The sequence below is a fragment of the Lissotriton helveticus genome, chromosome 4_1, assembly GCF_964261635.1.
Source record: "Lissotriton helveticus chromosome 4_1, aLisHel1.1, whole genome shotgun sequence".
In the NCBI taxonomy this organism is placed as follows: domain Eukaryota; kingdom Metazoa; phylum Chordata; class Amphibia; order Caudata; family Salamandridae; genus Lissotriton; species Lissotriton helveticus.
Window position 1 is genome coordinate 542902556 of NC_136063.1, and position 20634 is coordinate 542923189.

Below are 20634 nucleotides of genomic sequence, written 5' to 3' on the forward strand. Positions count from 1 at the left end.
TGCAATACTAAACAACAAAGGACCCCTAACAATAGGTAATTCCCAAGAAGTTAGTTTTTTTTTATAATGACAGGTCACGCTTGCTTATGGCGGTTTAGTTATTTACCGTACCCAATACATTCAGTGAGTTGTATCGTGTTGGACAAATAAATATCATCCCAAACAATGGACCACTCAAAAGGTGCACCTTAGAAATAGGTAACTAACCAATAGAAAGAGTCATTGAACAACATTTGAAAGCTGAAGCTTATAGCATGATTCTGTACTGCACATGTACCTCGAAAAAGAGAGGCAGGCCCACCGTAGTCAGAAACTATGAAGTAAACTGTTACCTGGGGAATAGCATAGAGCTGGAGTTTCATGGAGTACTGTATGGTTCTCAGAATAGTATTCTATTGAATAAACTTGCCAAAAAATAAGGTACAACACTACTAATGCATTTCAGGAGAATAGGTATGACAAAGGCTCTTTAGGAAACGTCCTGCTTATAAAAACAAATGTATTTCTAGCGTATTAATGTTTCTGAGATAATGCAATGTTCTGTAGCACAGAGCTCTGCTGTGAAACAGTGGCAATAGGATCAGATAGTAGTATGGAACTGGCCCATTCACAAAGTTAAACATTTCTACATTAAAGCAACCCCATTCATAATTTCTGCTAACCTATGCGAGTAGTGAACGTCAGGTACATTGTACACAACCTATGCATGAAAGTTAGTGGTGCAAGTTAATTTTGGAAATAGGTTTCATTAGTGCTTTCCAGCATTTGCTGAATATTTTTAATGTTACTGCTTTGTGGGTGGACACCTAGATTGTACTGTATTTCCCTGAGTAATGTATAGACAGTTACCGTGGGTGTAATCACTTTGCTTGGAAACCATAATGTATGCGTCCATCATGTACACAGGCGTGGAGTGCATTATGGACAATAGATACGGTGCCGTATGCAAAACAAGACTTTCTCAAAAGCCTACACCTTCGAGAGGAGAGGAGATGAAGGGGGAGGGGAAGGGGGAGGGTAGAGCTGAGCTGAGGAGGAGGGGATGGGGGGAGAGCGGAGATGGACACTGACATGGCAAAGTTCACAATAATAGACCAAGAGAAGTGGAAGTGTGAAGAGTAAGGAATGGGAAGGGTGGCGAGGAGTAGAGTGGAGCAGAGATGGGAAGGCAAAGGAAGGGAAGGGGAGGGAAGAAGTAGGGGGAAGGGAAAGAGGAAGGGAAGGGTTGAGGGGAAGGGAAAGAGGAAAGGAAAGGGTTATGGGGAAGGGAAAGAGGAAAGGGAAGGGTTATGGGGAAGGGAAAGAGGAAAGGGAAGGGTTAAGAAAAGGGTTAAGGGAAGGGTTAAGGGAAGGGAAAGAGGAAAGGGAAGGGTTAAGAGGAAGGGAAAGAGGAAAGGGAAGTGTGAAGGGAAAGGGAAGGGTGAAGGGAAAGGGAAAGATGAAAGGGTTAAGGGGAAGGGAATGAGGAAAGGGAAGGGTTAAGGGAAGGGAAAGAGGAAAGGGAAGGGCGAAGGGAAAGAGGAAAGGGAAGGGTTAAGGGAAGGGTGAAGGGAAGGGTTGAGGGAAAGGTGAAGGGAAAGAGGAAAGGGAAGGGTTAAGGGAAGGGTGAGGGGAGGGTGAAGGGAAGGGTTAACGGGAAGGGTTAAGAGGAAGGGTTAATGGGAAGGGCGAAAGGAAAGGAAAGGAAAGGAAAGGAAAGGAAAGGAAAGGAAAGGAAAGGGACATTGGGAGGAAAGTGGAAGGGTAGGGAAAGAGACAGGGAAAGGGGAGCTACATATCATCAGGTGGTGGTGATAAGCACAAGAAACACTGGTGCTGTAACTGTATTGGGTGTTAAAGTAAGTGTAACTGTATCGAGGTCAGAGTGAGTGTGGCACTTAAAGCAAATGTATTGATGATGCAACGTCCAACTCTTTAGTCTAGGGGAAAGGTGTGTTCGTGTGAGACAACGGAAATAAAAGAACAGTTGCAGCCGCAGAATGCCTCACAGTATGGCATGCCCCTTAGTATCTTCACCTGCACTGCTAACGCCACGGGTTCACACTTCCAGGGTCAGCACGTGCTTAACTGAAAACATTACTTCGTATTCAGTGACAACGCATCTCACTGGCAGCCTTGATGTCAGAAACAGAGCACAGGCTGGCCAATCAGCAACACTGCCCACATTCCCAAATAACGAACGCCTCGAAACCAGAAGCCTCTCACCATGTACTCCATGTTTGCAGCAGGTGGGAAGACCTTGCCTCGGACCTGGTTGTGATAGTCGAGGATGACGATCATGTCCGTCTGGGAGATGTAGCGCCTCCTCCTGGCCCGCGGGATGTTTGCTGAGTCCAGACGCGCCCTCTGAGCCGAGTTCATTAATGTCACGTTACTGTCTGGCGGGAAGGGGCCCGTGGAGTTGAGCAGCGCCATGGCACTTGTTTCCCAGAGGAAGGCGAGCAGCAGCGCGCAGCTGACAGAGGACATCATTTGAATGTTTTGGGGAGGCCAGCCGCCAACTGGATGTGCCTTCAGCCAAGAAATAAAATGATCGGATTAGCGGGAAGGAACAGGTCGCAGCTGTAACATTGTACTTCTAAAGTCTGGGAAACTGCGAACATTACATCAGTGCCCACATTTCTACGTGTGGGCAGATAAATGATTTCAATGTTTAGAAAAATACAAAAAATATTTTACACAAGTGCAGGTGCACGCACAAGTCCTTATGTAGGATTGGCCAAACTTTGCACAGATAACATATAAGCAAATGTCACAAATGAACCTATAAAAAACACCATCTTCCTACCATAGACGTTTTGCCTTATAATGTGAACTTTCAGTTGTTCTATTGCCAGTGAAAATGTAGTGCGCACAGCAGAAATCACAACTTGAAGAAAGCCCAGATTGTGCATAGACTGGCTGCAGAGCGCCTGTGCCCCTCTGTTGTACACACACACGCTCTCAATCTAGCGCGTGCCGCGCATCATGCTGTTCCCAGCCGAGTCCCAAGCCCGCTGACGCTTATAAATACTAGACCGAGCCCGGCATCTGAGAGAACGGCCTTACCTGGTCAGGACTGAGGGAAGTCACTGTTCTCGGAGTGGTGTGCTGAGAAGTGAGGTGCAGACTTCGGAATGAACCGGGGAGGGGGGTATCCTGCCTCTGCAAGAGGAGAGGTTCGAGTCTGCTGGTCAAACAGCCGTAAATGCTCCCTGCTTGTAAATGCTCACCTTATATAGACTAGGCTGACTTTCTAGGAGCCCCTCTCATGCCAAAAGAAGGGGGAGGAGTTTTGTCACACAGCGTGCGATGATTGGGTGGCATCTGTTCACTGCGGGTCCAGCAGCCTCGCGCAGAAAAAAAGGGACAGTGGCTGTGACTCGTGTACTACAGAAGAGAAAGCACATGCGGTGTTGGCCGCGGTCTTCCTTCTCTTCTCTCCTGTTCTAGGATTTCTTGTGTACACAGCAAATGCTCCTTTGAGTTACACCACATTAGGCGTCCCTTACATGCCATCTATTTATTGCATGAAATAATGTGCACAGTGGCTGCTGCCCACCACAGTGATAAAAGAATGAAACGAGCAAAGAGATTACATTAGAGACATTAAAGTGCATGTGAATATATTTATTTATTTATTGTTGTAAATAGATGCCTACGACTATCTTTAAGTTTATGTTTATTCTCACAATGTGCTGAAAAAATGACAGGGTGTCCGACTTCTAGGCATAACAAAAGAATAACAATAAACTGAAAATAGAAACATAAATAATAAAACATCTTTTGAAACGGTCCACCAAAGCGAAAACCTGAAACAACAATATGCATGAAACATAAGCAATGGGTAGGGTATTCCTCTGTTAGTGAATACAATAACGACAAAATAATATGAGCTACGAGGGTCAGCACTAGGTGCACTTATTGAACAACTTTTTTGTTGACCAGATTACATAAGTGGGTATAGGTTTCTTTTTAGGTCGAGCCTGTCCCATTCCGCAGGAATGGATAGGATCGAATTCATGTCGGCAAAATCCTCTTCAAACTAAGGGGTTTCAGCCCGGCGTTTTCTTGCAGTTCACGTGAACATGCACGAGCATTCACGGCCAGGGCTTCTCCTCCCCTAGCAGCACTCCTCCCACACCAGCACCTCCCCCCTCCCACACCAGCACCTCCCCTCTCTCTCCCCGCAAACACAGCCTTCCTTTCATTTCTCCTCCCCCTCCCCAGCCCGTAGCAGCACTCCTCCTGGACATTGAGATCAGAGTATACACCAGGCATTCCGCAGATGGACCTACATCTCACGCCACTGCTGGTCTTACACCCTGCATATTGTCCCACATTTCACCCGACATATCAGCCTCTCTCATACTACCTCACCCCGCTACTGCCCCAGTGACTGTGGGATCTTACACCAGCACATCAAGCCAGTCTCACCTCACAGATCCAATACCCCACCTCACCGCACAGCACAGCACACCCGTCAAACCTGCAGCTCACCCGTCAAACCTGTAGCTCACCCATCAAACCTGTAGCTCACCCGTCAAACCTACAGCTCACTCGTCAAACCTACAGCTCACCCGTCAAACCTGCAGCTCACCCGTCAAACCTGCAGCTCACCCGTCAAACTTACAGCTCACCTGTCAAACCTACAGCTCACTCGTCAAACCTACAGCTCACCCGTCAAACCTGCAGCTCACCCGTCAAACCTGCAGCTCACCCGTCAAACTTACTGCTCACCGGTCAAACCTACAGCTCACCCGTCAAACCTACAGCTCACACGTCAAACCTGTAGCTCACCTTACACTTCGAAACCCAGAGACCAATCTGTGCTCTCTCACCTATGAGCTGCCGAACTCGCCGATCACATCTAACCCACAGCTCACTCACCCGTAGCCCACCCCACACATCATCTCGAAACACAACTCACCCACCCGACCTAGACACAGCTCATTCCGCACCACGTCTCTCACACTTAACCCACAGGCCTCATACACTACGCAAGTCACCTTAAAAGCCACATATAATCCCTCTCTCCGCGTAGGGGCGTAGCTAATATCCGTGTAGAAGGTGCAGTGGCACCATAGCCTTAGGACGGAGAAAGGCCGATGCATGGCCGCACACCTCAAGTCACGCACTGCGCTCTCCGCATTTCCCGCCAGAGCCCGGCGTCACACACGCGGTGCCTGGATGCTCTGTCACTTCCCGCAGTAACATTAAAGCACAGATGCTGGTAAGCATCAGTAGGGGAGACCCCGGCCTGCGAGGACCCAGGAGCAAAGGCGCGTTAATATCAGGCGCCGTTTGTTTATCTTGAGCAGACAACTGGCGGCGTTTCATTTCTGGAGGTCCCTTTCTAATAAAGATAAGCAGCAGATGGGGCATACATCAGCCCCGTCACTGGGATGCGCAGTTTACAGCCTCTACCGGGCACTATAATTACCGCCGCTCCTTTCCCACCAGGAGCAGACGTGCACATTATGTATGCCAGGGTTTAAACTGAGTCCCCTGTGTCCTTCCATGCCCTTCAGTGCTCTGTGGGGGTGGGGTGGCCATACAAACGGCCCTAATATGTTCAGCCCATTGCCAGTGTTGTCCAATTGTTGTTGCAAATGCTGGCATCGCTTCATATTGTTTCATTTGCCATTCATTCTTAATTCAGTTCACAAACTACCGCTCCAATGATAGGGGCTTATTTATAAGTCGCTTGCGCCGCCGGTATGTCACACGGGGCTTGTGAATAAGCCCCATAGTACGGAGAGCGAGCCGAAGAGAGGTTATGGCCTTCCAGCCAGAGATGCCGACTTTGGATCGGCGGAACCAGGTTCGAGCCTGTCCTTGGTCAGCTTTCAGTCAGTGATTCTGGGCATATCGCTTAATATCCCCGTGCCTACTTAGAAATGAATGTGTCCTTGTGTAAGGTAACTTAGTGCGTATGTAAAGCGCTCCAATACGTTCGCCCTATATAAATCTGCAGAAAAAAATCAATTAAAAAAAAATTGTGACATCTGCTATTTACTGTGCCTAGAAACAGTAGACATGTTTTATGAGGTATTCAATGAAGAAAAAAAAAAGGTTCGCGATAGCCACGATGCTTTCCTGAAGTCTATCTCTTGTTGCGTTTTCAATGTTGACAGATTACACCTATTGCCAAAAAAAGCCACGGCTGGGGTGAAGCACATGAAAAACAAGCATTGGCATAGCCAATAGGTCTCGCTTGTGGGACCTTATAAGTATTTAGTTACAAGGATATTGTGCTGCAAAACAAAATACTTATAAGGTCCCACAAGCGAGACCTATTGGCTATGGCTACCACGTGTTCAAACATGAACGCGCATCAGCCTCCCTCCATTTGCCGCACAGCACATCAAAGGGCTTCGCCCAGCGTGCGCTCTGCGGCTTCTCGGCTTCTCCTCCCCTAACTTCCTTGCATTTCTCCTCCCCCTCCCCAGCCAGCTTCCCCCAGGCCGTGTTCCCTCATCCCTTGCACCCCCTCCTCCTTCAGCTTATCACATTCTTCAAACTAAAAATGCGTCCCCGCTTTTAGCATGCAGGGGCCTAAAGTGATTGCATTAATCAAACTAGTTTTCCTACCCAATTTTTTTTCCCGACAGATAAAGGTAAGTTGCATTTATATTTTCCATTTAAGGTATGTGCATTGTATTGTGTATGTCTGTACGTAAACATCTACCAAAATCCCCCAGGATCAGAGTTCACTTACTTTTATTTATGCACTTTGACTGCTGCCCAGATCAGTGATGAGTGCTTGGCAAAGAATAAATAGTAATAATAAAATACATTTTCATGCAGATTTTAATAATGCTAATCAGTAAGTGGCCACATCAAAGGCTCTGTGCCACTTTCACCCACACAGCAACACTTACAGACACGCAACGCCACTCACACCCACGCAAGCCCGCTATCATCCACGCAACACCACACTCACCCACGCAATGCCACTCACCCAAACAACACCACTCACACACGCAACGCAACTCATCCACGCAACCCCACTCATCCACGCAACCCCACTCATCGACGCAACGCCACTCACACACGCAACGCCACTCACACACGCAATGCCACTCACACATGCAACGTCACTCACACACGCAACACCACTCACACACGCAACGCCACTCACACATGCAACGCCACTCACACATGCAACGCCACTCACACATGCAATGCCACTCACACATGCAACGCCACTCACACACGCAATGCCACTCACACACGCAACGCCACCCTCACACGCAATGCCACTCACACACGCAACGCCACTCACACACGCAACGCCACTCACACACGCAACGCCACTCACATACGGAACGCCACTCACACACGCAACGCCACTCACACATGCAACGCCACTCACACACGCAACGCAACTCATCCACGCAACCCCACTCATCGACGCAACCCCACTCATCGACGCAACGCCACTCACACACGCAATGCCACTCACACACGCAACGCCACTCACACACGCAACGCCACTCACACACGCAACGCCACTCACACACGCAACGCCACTCACACACGCAACGCCACTCACACACGCAATGCCACTCACACACGCAACGCCACTCACACACGCAACGCCACTCACACACGCAACGCCACTCACACACGCAACGCAACTCATCCACGCAACGCCACTCACACACGCAACGCCACTCACACATGCAACGCCAATCACACACGCAACGCCACTCACACATGCAACGCCACTCACACACGCAACGCCGCTCACACACGCAACGCCACTCACACACGCAACGCCACTCACACACGCAACATCACTCACACACGCAACGCCACTCACACACGCAACGCCACTCACACACGCAACGCCACTCACACACGCAACACCACTCACACATGCAACGCCACTCACACATGCAACGCCACTCACACACGCAACGCCACTCACACAAGCAACGCCACTCACACACGCAACGCAACTCATCATATTGTGCTGCAAAACTGAATACTTATAAGGTCCCACAAGCAAGACCTATTGGCAATGCCAATGCTTGTTTTAATGGATACTATTCCACAGTTTAGCCCCTGACACCTTTAATGTCCTGACGACGCTGTGCTTAGAGAGGCTCTATTTTGGGATGGACAGCTTGAGGTCACTGCAGGAGGGAGGGAGTTTAACAAATGAAGATAAAGGTATCTGGTGATTCTTGTATGAATAAAGATGTGTTTATCCAAGTTTAGATGGTTACACAACAGGAGCTCCCCTCTCTGAGATGGTGATGACCAGGACAGTAGATCCCCTCACTCCAACTGTCATCCCTGTCACCACCTCAGAGCAATCTACTTATTTATGTCCCAAACATGCCATAGAATATGACAACCCGCATAAGTAACCAAACACCTTCTGCCTTAAAAGAAACAAAGATACCTGGCTGGTATGAATGCTAACCCCAAGCGTAGTTCGCGTAGTAGCGCTACACGTAGCTGCATGAAGTGCACTTCGCACTACACAGGCTACGCGAACTGCGTAGTGCGGTAGGGAAAATGCTGTTCGCACTGATTGCACAGTGCCGGATGCTTGTCTGCACTGTGCAATCATTGCAAACCACAAATTGCACAGTGCAAGCGGTCATTTTCTGCCGCTCTAGTAGATTTGTACTCGAGCGGCAGCTTTCTCAACGTGGACTGGTAGTTTCTCATCGCGAGCGGTTGTGAGCATATGCGACCACTCGCAATGATAAACCTGACCTCCCCGCATTGAGAATCTTGCCGGGAGGTTTATTTTAAACGCTCACGATCAGCAACTTGATGTTGCTGATCGCGAATTGAATGGGCTTCAATTTAAACTTTGGGCTGACCTCTTTCTCTCGTTTGGTTCCTGGTGACTCTTGGCTCCCTCCTGACAGCGCCACGTATCTTCCCCCTAACGCTAGTCTACCCCCGCCGCCGCAGCCTCTTGAAATCTCGGCGTTGCCACAAGGAGGGGGGACCACATCACCCAGAGTCCTCAGCGGCAGGAAGCCGTACACGCCTGTACCGCGCCCGGAGGCGCATAAAAACCCAGCAGAGCCCCGGTGGAGCGGGGGCTTCAATTTAAACTTTGGGCTGAACTGTTTCTCTCGTTTGGTTCCTGGTGACTCTTGGCTCCCTCCTGACAGCGCCACGCATCTTGCCCCTAACTCTGGTCACCCCCCGCCGCCGCAGGCTCTTGAAATCTCGGCACGGCCGCAGGGAGGGGGGGACCACATCACCCAGAGTCCTTAGCGTCAGTAAGCCGTACACGCCTGTACCACGCCCAGAGGCGCATAAAAACCCAGCAGAGCCCCGGTGGAGCGGGGGCTTCAATTTAAACTTTGGGCTGACCTGTTTCTCTCAGTTGGTTCCTGGTGACTCTTGGTTCCCTCCTGACAGCACCACGCATCTTGCCCCTAACGCTGGTCTCCCCCTGCCGCCGCAGCCTCTTGAAATCTCGGCGCGGCCGCAAGGAGGGGGGGACCACATCCTCAATGGCAGGAAGCCGTACACGCTTGTACCGCGCCCGGAGGTGCATAAAAACCCAGCAGAGCCCCCTCGTCGCAGGACGCGCGCGGGCTAAGCCGGGCTAAGCCCGGGCAAAGGGCGGGCCATCTGTGGCCCTCCGGGGCAGGAGGAGGCAGGGCCGGGCCACCCCCCTTGGTTCGCAACTGTTGTACTGGCGATATCCAGGACTGGGTATGGAACACTGACTGTATCGTGTTATTGATTCACCCCCATTGATACTAATATTAGGTCGGGTAATTTAACTAAAGGGTGGGCTGGGCCCAAGGCACTGTATTGTTTTATTCCTAGCCGACTTACTTACGCTTATCTGTGGCGAAATTTGGCGGGGGCGGCACAGCCGGGGAGTGTTGCCTTGCTTTTTTCTTTCTGATATTTCTGGGAGGTTTAGGTGTTGTTGCTTTGTCACAGCTATTCCCTGCTAAAATTACCTGCTTATGCATAGAGGATTTGTAAAGTGTGTACACAGTGAGAAGTTTGGTGGTACTTTAGTGTGGATAATTATTAAGGGATTATCCAATAATTGGTTAACAAAATGAGTAAACAGAAATGCATAACGGGAACACTGGATGGTTTTATCATACGTGCTGAATCACTTTTAAGCCATGAGATAGCATTCGTGGAAAAAAGGTTGTCCTTGGACCCCTCAACCTTACATTCATATAAAGCTCTTAGCCCACTTGTTCACATAGATTCTCCGCAATTAATTCCAAGCGAGCAGACATCATCCCTTGTGCACACATTAGAGAGTATAACAGTGGATCTCCCCCAAACTACTGATAGAATTCAGTTGGACTCAGAGGTATCTTCATCACCTCCGATGGTGACTAGATAGAGGGGGCACAGATAGGGATTCAGGAAAAAAGTAAAGCAAACCCTATGTTGCAAGGGAAAAGGACATACAACAAAAAGGGAGGAGTGGGGGTGAAACAGAATCCAGTGAATAGTCAGGTTGAATCAAGTGACAACATAAGCCACAAATGTAGATCTTTTGGTACACAAACTGAGATGGCTTATTCTTCACCTCCCATCGGTACCGATAGTATGGTGGAGTCGTTGGAATCTGTTGTTGCTGACATTTTTAAATCCACCCTGCAATCTGTACAGGTGCAAATAAATAACCTTATGATCTCCAGAATGTAGGACTTAGATGTCAAATTCAAAGGTATGAATCAGGCATTAATGGAACTGGATGTTATGATTAAAAAGGGGAAAGATATTTTTGAGGAAGGTGCTAAAGTACTTGTGGAAAAAACATTAAGTGAAGCTAGGAATAAAGAAGTGATCTCAAGTACGAATATTATGTTCAAGACAGTGTTAGCTCCCTCGTTTGAAACAATCACCCCAAGTGAGAGTATTCGTTTATCAAATGAGATTGAACCTCAAAATATTATTTCCGGTTCAGGTGGTAGAAGGGTTGATCAAGTACCAGGGAAGTTGGGTTATTGTAGTAATTTGCCTGTACCTATATCAAAGCCTAGTGATCCCAATGTAAGCCCTAATAGTGACAACTTAAGATTACCTCCAGCCACATGCCCATATGTTTTAATCTTAACAGGCGTACCTGCACTAAGGAGAGACCAAACAGAAACCTGGTTCACCCTTAGGAATAAGGTTGTGGATTAGTTACAAAAGTATAAAGGATTTAGCCCGAAAAAAATGAACAAGATTATTATGGTTTGAAGGGTAGGATGGGTGGGGGGAACAAAAGAAAGACATAGATGGGGACTGTATTGTTGTAAATTTAAATCGCCCCAATACAGTACGCCACCTACTGAGAGTATGTGATGTGACCCAGATGGCTCGCACCAATATTCATGCCCTCCCATTGGGATATTTTTACAGATCAACCATCGAGGGAGCAGGTAGGAAGCCGGTCACACCATCTCCCCTTCACATCTCCAATAGATTTTGGGATCTACCAACTTTAGAGATGGTTGATTGACTAATTCCAACAACGACCTTAAGTCTTGAACCAGAGGTAGGCAGGGAAACGTGTGGGGGAAAAGAGCCTAATGCTTCCCAAGTAGAAACTGCTGTTCAGGTGCTGAATAAGGAGGCAATAGGAATAGACGTTCAGGTGAGTCAGGATCCGCCTCTAACAATGGGTGTTACAGGAGCTATAATTAGGGCAAATACTGGCACCAATGAAGGTATTCAAAATATAATTTTAGATGGACAAAAGATAGATAGGATGGGTGGTACACCTTCAAACCTAAAATTAACATCATGGAAAATAGCGGGCCTAATGAAAAATCTATGTGATCCTGAATGGAGTAATTACATAGATTCTAGCGATATTTGCTTCCTACAGGAAACGTGGGCTCTGGAAACGCCGCACAGGGTCGGATTTAGGACCTACAATATTGAGGCAGTGCCCTCTGTCAGAGGTAGGCCCTCCGGGGGACTCACTATATGGGTAAAGGTATCCCTGGAGATCCGCATAAGTTTACTAGTTATTGATTCAGTGGACATAATTGGTCTGACGGTTACTACGAAAGAAGGCAGGATTCTCTTCCTACTTGTTTATAACAGACCATGCAGCCTATCTAAGGAGTCTCCGATATTGGAAAAATGAGATCGTTTCATAAATAGCTTGGAAGAGATACCGAGTATGATACTAGGTGGAGACCTGAACTGTAACTATGATCCAATTGTGGGTCTTGTGACGTTTTTGATGAAGAGGACAGAGCTAATAACATCCCACCTCTATCTAACATTGAGGCGGTGCGTTGCACTGCCCTAGCAGTCCAAATAATAAGGTTGGCAACTGCATATGGGCTAAGGGCCTGCAAAGGTCGTCTCCCATCTGATTCCGAAAAGGCCTCGACCTTTGTAAAGAATAACTCTCAAAGTAAAATTGACTACATCCTAGCATCCTTTGATATCTGACCATATTTGATCGACTTAGAGATTATGCCTAGGTTTGAAAGTGACCATCGTCCACTTCAATTGTTAATCGCCCATGTTTATTTCCCAGTGATAGCGTAGAGAATGAGAACCCCGCTTTGATTAACATTAAGAATGATGCTCCATTAGTAAGCAATGATAGACGATCGCTCAAATGGGCACAAATATTGGATCATGGAGAAGTGTTAGCATGCATTTACTCGCTCTAAGCAGACACGTTCTCCAGTTATATAAGTCCATCAGCTGGGGATTATGCTTTTATCGATCTACATAATGGGTTTTTTAAATCATTAATACCATATGTTACAAAAATGCCTAAAAAAAACTGTCCAAAGAAAAATAGTTCAGTAGGCAGAAAACAATGATATGATAAGGATTGCCTTATCGGCAAAGCTACACTTGTAGAGGCGATAAAAAGTAAAGCACCAGAAGTGATCAAGGTGGCAAGAAAAGAATATAAGATGACCCAGGCAAAAGCTAGATCAAATTGGGACGAGGAAAGTTGGGCGAATATGTTATTGGCAGCAAAGATTAGGGACAATGTGGGGTTTTGGAGATTGGTGGCAAATGGGAATCTTGTAGGAAGAGTGGCTCAGGATGTGTTCCTTGATGAACAGACTTGGGTAGATCACTTCTCTCTCTTATATAAAGCCCCAGAATACAGGGGATCTCGGGAAAAGGACCAGCCCTGGCATTCTCCTTGCACTTGCACTTTAGAGTTTGTTATAGAAGAAACTGTGCTAGCTATTAATGTACTTAAAAATGGCAAGGCACCAGGCCTAGACAAAGTCCCACGTGACTTATATAAACATGAGATAAACATCTGGGCACCCTACATTATCCATCTTTTTATTATTCTAGTAGCTGGCGCAGATTTCCCTGACAGTTGGAGGGGCACGTAAATTGTTTAATGGTCATTTTACAAAAGATATTTGCTAGGCATATTTTAACACGTATGAATTCTTGGATGAGAATGCCATACTTACGAAGTTCCAATCTGGTTTTAGGAGTAGTATAAGTACTATTGATCAAGTTTTTAGATTTTGTTGCATTTGTTGGAAGTACGTTTATTTAAGGAAAGGGCACATTTACGTTGCATTTGTAGACCTTAGGGCTGCATTTGACTTAGTTTCACGAGATCTTTTATGGGATTGCCTGTATTCGCAGTGATTGCCGGTCTGCTCACTCCAACAGATTATAAGGCTTCACGAAAATAATGATGCAAGAGTGCGATGGGGACCAAATGGCGAATTGACGAGAGCTATCCTGATAATGCGTGGAGTCCGCCAAGGTTGTGTGCTTTCTCCTACGCTTTTCTCATTATTTGTCAATGATATTTCTGCCCACTTAGAGGATTGTAACAATGATTGCCCTAAGTTGAATGGAGAAAGGGTCCCTGCCCTCTTATTTGCAGACAACACAATTTTAATCTCGCAAACCCCCAAAGGTTTACAATCCCTTTTAAACTCATTTCAACTTTATTGCAACAAAAAAGGCCTGGAGATCAATACGAAAAAAACAAAATGTATGGCCATAAACCCTCATAAAACCTTTCAGGGGAACTTATTTTTAAAAGATCAAAAGTTGGAACTAGTAACGAATTTTACCTACCTGGGTGTTTCTCTAGATTCAAAGAATTCATGGATAACCCAAGCAGAGAAGAGTAAAATTATTTTATCCCAGAACACTTTACCAATCTTAAAGAAACATGGGGCGAGTCTTAGTAAGGCAGTATCTCCAGCATTAGAAGTGTTTAACTTTAAGGCCCAGTCCGCAGCGCTATACGGCGCTGAAATATGGGGGCCAATAGCTGGGAATCTTTTTATGAAAATGAAAATAATTTTTACAATAGCCTTCTAAGATTACCTAAACGAACCCCACTTTTACCTCTAATGCTAGACCTAAATATGAAGCGGACTGACCATTATGCAATCCTACGGCCATTATCCTTCTGGGTGAGACTCTGGAGTACACCAGAACTCGAAGATTACAGAGATGGTCTTCTTGAAATAATGAGATTAGATTTGCATAATTTTAATGCATGGTTGAAACATGTGCGAACATGGCTATGTGGAATTGGGCTGTCACATTTTTGGGAAGAGTCCTCAAGCCTGACGCAAACCTCCAAGAAATTGGTGAAAACGAATTTCTGGGCTTACATAACATGCAATCTCCCAAACAGCCATGCTGGTGGATCAATGAAAAGCAGTTCTCTGGCTTACAAGGGTATTCCATACTTTGAGGACTTCTTAGATGAGGTCCGCCCACCCTTGGCCAAAAGCCTATATTTAAAATTCAGGTATGGAAGGCTGAAAACTAATGTAACTCTAGCAAGGTGGTCTAAGTCAACTGGACCAACATCAAGCGAGATATGCATGTGGTGTCAGAACTGTATTAAAGAAGATGACAATCATATCCTCTTTTTCTGTGCAGCATACGTGATAGCCAGGAAAAGATGGATTAAGCCACTGTGTAATGCTATAGGCGTGCGCTCATATAATGAAGCATATAGGATCATAAAAACGGACACTAGACGAGTGATTGTCTTTGGTGTCAGTAGATTCCTATTGGCAGTAAGTTTTGCACGCAAGAAATTGGGTCTGGACCTATAAGTGACCAGGCATGTGTTTGAGTACTCTGTATCTGATGTATTTGTTCCGATTTATTAATTGGTTGTATTCTGAATTCCCCATATAAAATTAATTATTGGAACTGTTGATATCGATATTATAATGTCTATGTTTTTATAATATTGCCTTCTTAATTAAATTATGGATTTTATTGTATTTATTTCCCTACCCCATCCAACTGTATGTAAATCTACATCTACTTACAAATGTGCTATGTGTCGTTGTTTGTATGTATCTTTTATGGCTGCTATGTGCCGAAATAAAGATTTATGAATGAATGAGAAAAAAGTCTTGCCGGGATGTTATTTTGCTCACTCGCGGTCGGCAACTTGACGTTGAGGACCGCGAGCAAGCAAAAAATGCCTGCTACGCTATGCGTTTTTGCACTGTGCTACGTGCAATTCACGTAGTGCATAGTTGCGCAAACAACGCATGCTGCGCAAGCTTAGCGTAGTCCTAAGCCCAGGGTTAATGAATGCACAACAATTTACAAAAGTAGGAATAACAACAGAGTCAAACATCTGATACTGAATTTAAGACTGTAAATAGATTTTTTTTAAAAACTCAAAACTTAATCATTGAACTTGAACAGGCATTTTTGGATATTAAAAATATTCCTTATATTCTGCATATCAACAAAGAGTTCCAAACCCTTTACATGTCACCTTGATAATTTAGGCACAATGTTCTCAGTGTTCACATTGGAAAATCCTTCTGTAGCAGAAGACTCAAATTGAACTTCCAATGCAGATAGACATAACAACACTTTGCCATCAGTTTTACCATCATTGAACCCTTCCTTGCAAAGCGGTATTTGTGGGTCATACACATTTCCACTGCGCAGTGAATCCTTATTTTGAGTTCAAACTGTCAGGCAGGCCAATCCACTCACTTGAAGTCTCCCACTCATCCAAAAGGTAATTTCTCCTCACCGGATGACAACAGTGCAGAGAGAAGTAGCTTTTAGAGGAAGTGGAGTTGGGAAAGAGTGAGCAAAAGCAAGACAAGGAGTCTTCTTATGCATTCTGTTTTCTGCGCTACTCTGGGCCTTGATTTGTTTCTGCTCAGGATTCCCTCAGTGAGGCCTTCAAATAAGATGCAAGAGTTATGAATGCTTCCAAAAATATTGTAGATCTTTAGTCTTCTCAAAATCACAAATATATTTCTGTATCCTTTGTCTCTTATGTGAGATTGTTCAACTTTTCTGCTTCCACCTGATCTCAACCAAGATTGCCTCAAGTATAGAATTGAACGCTGAAGGGCTTCCAACACAATCATTAAACACCAACACACTCTCTTCTTAAGGGGTTATAACAATACCTTGTTCTACTTACCTTTTGGATCATGTATGCAATGAACCAACAGGAAGGCTCTAAAAGAATATTTTCTATTAACAAGAATTGTTCTTTGGTCAAGGCAAACCCTTTTTATATTTGTACCCAGATCTTAAAGTCTTAATAATTCTTACATACGTAGTTCAAAAGAAGTTAATAGATTTGCAAAGATTGTTTCCTGCACTAATCTTTCGCTGTATTGTTCTTTTTCCACAGCATCGGGTAATGCTTCTCACTACATAGCATTACTTGCATGATTAGCCTTCTTCTTTTCTTTTTATGGGATTCAGAGGCCCTGTGTGTTGTGGTAAGCTCAGGGTCGTAATGAGATAAGAGTCATGGAGATCCAACTGAAAGCGGGAATCCACAGGATCAGGCAAAATGCTCTCTCTCTGGAGACTTTCAGAGTACTGTGGCCCATTGTCTGACACAATGACTTCTGCAATACCTTCTCTGCAGAACAACTCATCTAATCATTTTGCAATATTATCTGAAGTAAATTGTCCAACTATTTTTACTTCTGGCCATTTAAAAAAATAGTCCATGATTACTACCCCATGTCACTCTTGTTTAGGAAGAACAGAAACTGGACCAACAATATCAATGCCTAACTTTCTCAATGGCCCATCAGGCAATTCTACAGGATAGCTTTAGCCACTTTATCACTGCCAGAACATTGTTCACATGACCTCAATTGTTTCTCAATCATAACTTCCAAATCAGGCCAACAAAAGTGTTCAGTCAAATGTAGTTGTACATATGAAAGTATATTCAAGAATGACCGTAGATCGATTCCGTGAGGACAGTCCAAACAGGAAAGATGTATCAGTAATGCATAGAGATCAATTAAGATGGCCATATGTCATGCTTGAGGTAACTTACAGATGGGGCAGTCATAGTCTACACATAAAAGACAATTCATATTGGCCACTCATCAAGCATGTGGTAGCGTGATGACAGTGCAGTCATAGTCTAGACAGGAGATGTTACATTAGCAGTGTTCAAATCCATGCTCACTGCCTACTGCCTGCAAGAGTGGTAACTGACAGTCTGTGATTCTGTCAGCACTCCTGATCCAGAGCTCCTGTTGTTCATCAACAAACCATCTCCAGCGTAACAATTGAAGCTAAAGGAACTTGGGTACTGCTTGGATGAATAAAAGATGCATTTATTAACATGTTTCCCAGTAAGAGCTCCCCCATTTGGGATGACTATAGCCAGGACAGTTAATCCTCCCCCTCCAACTATCACCACTGTCACTACCTCAGAGCATTCACCAAATAATGTCCAAAACACCCCATAGAATATCACAACCCGCACATGACATGTAGCACTTGCATAAGTAGGCAGATTGATGGATGGAAAATAATTCCTTGGATATTTTCCCATGGCTTTCCCAACCAGACCCCAAAGTCTGGTTGAGATCATAGCTGATGCTGCAACCAAACCATTGGTGGCAAATTGACAGACATAAGATTCATTCATGTATTTGAATTTGTAAAGCGCACTGCTACCCGTCCATAGGTTTCCTGGTGCTGTATAACTCTGGGGAACCCGTCCTGGCTTTCCCTGTGGGATGGTCCCTGCTGGGAGTCCCCAAGGTGGAGCCAGGCATCCCCGGAATTGATGGGGCCGTTGTGGAGATTAGGCAAGCTAATGCCCAGAGTTGCCGAGTGGAACCCCTGATTAGAGTAAGCACCGAAGCGAGAATTATCGGGTCCGCTGACCCAAGTCCACGACCCTGCCGCGTCGGGAATTGAACCCTGGTCCCGGTCCGACTTTTGCTCCCGGGTCTACTGCCTCTAACCAATGAGCCACACTACTCCACTACTACTCATCAGCTCCTAGAAGTATTTTTTTCTTTTTGAGCCATTTTCTAATTCAGGTAAGCATCCGTGTGGTAGTGCAGTCTGGACTTGACCATTCACTGACAGCTGTCTGTGCTCACAAGTCAGGAATTGGCAGATATTAGATCATGTGAGCAGCTGACGTGTAGCTGATTTAACCACCACCGGGGATTAAAAATAATGAACAACAAGTCAAAGGTCATAAATATAATAGTTAGGTAAGGTACAGTTTCAGCTTGAGTTGGAGGCTGAGCAAACTTTGGAGGTGACAATAACACTAACAAAGTGGTAAGCACTTGTTCCATCAACAAAACCTGTGTTTTTCTACTGTTAACACATTAATTTTAATCCAACATGTAACTACCAAAAGAGCAATGATTCTCTACAGGCACTTCGATGGAATCAAATAAGAACTGGGGGTCATCATCATATATCTGACACCGGAGCTCTCTCATCCCTTGTTCAAATGTGACAATTGTAGCATGTGTGCACAGAACAAATTATGGGCAGGGATGAGATTTGTGGGACACCACAGTCTAACTGAGTTGGCTCTGTTGACCTAATTTCCCTACAAATGATCTCATTTAGTCCCAGAATTCACTGGGATGTTGAACTAGATTATTAAGGGATCCACACGCACTTGCCTACAGTTTCAAAGGCTGCAGAGAGATCCAAGAGGTCTATTTCCACAGGCAAACAACTCCAAAATCTTTTCTCTGATGTGTATAATTATTGTCACATCCCTCATGTGGTGTTTGAACCCGATTGGATATCTGATAGAAGATTACATGTTTCTATATAGTTCTATAGCCAGTCAGCTGCTTCAATCACAGAGTTGTCTCCATAAATGGCAAGTTGGATATAGTCCAGAAATTAGAATCAAAAGTAGTATCAAGTTTCGGTTTCTTTAGTAGTGGGAAACCTACAGCTCATTTGAGATCTATTGTTTAACAATGTTTTTCCAATAAGGCATTAAGGGTACATATGATATCATCTACCTATATTCTTCTTGATTAATTTAGATAGTCATACATCTATTATGTATCTAAAAGGTCTCATTTTGGAAGTTATACTGGCCACATCTTTTCCTAATACTAGGGCATGGTTAGAAATGTAGCCCTTAGTTTGATTTCATAGAACATGCATACGTATAATTAAAAAATGAACAAATCATATACGGAAGTTATAGTGTGGTGGAATCTCGAATGTGAGTCACTTCTATGGGTCAATTCACTGCTGGCCTCAGTAGTGCAATCTCATGAAGATTTTCAAGAGAATATTTCATGTATATGTGCAGGAGGAGTTGTGGTGATGTATTTTTCAGTCCCCTCATGCTCTGATCAGGTCACTCTGAGTAGAGTGGGCTAGATGAAAAACTATTGTTGTGGTGGTGTGCAAGGGCTACACACAGGTCATGGTACGGACTAGTAAAATGCTTGCTATAATCACAGATATGAAATGGAGATGTGGCTTGTTGAGCCAATAATTTGTGATACTTGATTGTAAGGCTGAGTTCATTAGACAGCCAGTCAGTCAATCAAGTGTATTTCAGGACAAAGCCCATAACACTTAAAAACAATAAAATGCAATACAAACACTAAGAGATATATATTTAGGAACAAGATGTTAGAACATCTCACAGTGAACATTTCTTGTCAAAACTTTCAACATACATTTCCCATCGAAATCCTATGCACCCAGTGCTGAAATAAAAAAGATCTACACTCACTTTTAAAAATGTTCCTTCAGTTCAATGCTCAATGCTGATGAGAAAAAGCATGAGAGGGCAAACACCATCAATCTTCTAGTATTGGTTTTGAATAGTTCTAAAGCACGGTTCACCGTCCATATAGGTTTAGTGTTCAGCAGTTTTTTACTTTATCTTCTACCTGGACGAGGCAAGTCATACAAGATTTCGCTTACAAGAAGACACTTTCCCATTTATATGGACAATTATTCAAAGTAAATTTCCAAACCTAAATTTACAATATAAAACGTTAGCCCTAACTAGTTCAGTATCATCTGAATACTATTCAAAATTCGGTGCAGATTTTCTAGTCAGAAAAGTTCTTGTTAGTCTCCCATTCAATAGATTAGCAACCAGTACCCCATAACAATTTCATATATGCACCTTTACCCTTTTCTAAAAACCCAAGAGTAAGCAAATCAGGGGAAACCCATAGCTCAGACATGCCCAGTTTTCAAACAATTTACCAATATGTCTATGCAAGCCCAGCGACTGATTAACTTCTAAATTCAACACCTTAAGTGCCTCTCAAATATAGCTCACCTTTGGTGTCCTCTAAAATCGCACTCAATATAAGACATGTCTTAATTTAGCAATTGACACAATATCCATAATCCCAAGATCAATATGTAATATGTTGGCAAGAATTTTAAGGGGTACTC

The 20634-nt window shown here is 44.7% G+C and overlaps 1 protein-coding gene across 1 annotated transcript in view; it reads right to left on the reverse strand.

Annotated features, from left to right (window-relative positions):
* The window catches only part of PI15 (peptidase inhibitor 15), a 45179-nt gene extending 42002 nt beyond the window's left edge, over positions 1-3177 (reverse strand). Inside the window, exons 1-2 of the mRNA XM_078687131.1 lie at positions 3049-3177; positions 2206-2511 (exon numbers count right to left, since the gene is read on the reverse strand). Coding sequence (XP_078543257.1) covers positions 2206-2472 — 267 coding nt within the window. The 5' untranslated portion in view covers positions 2473-2511; positions 3049-3177. The remainder of the gene's footprint in view (positions 1-2205; positions 2512-3048) is intronic.
* Between the last annotated feature and the right edge of the window lie 17457 nt (positions 3178-20634).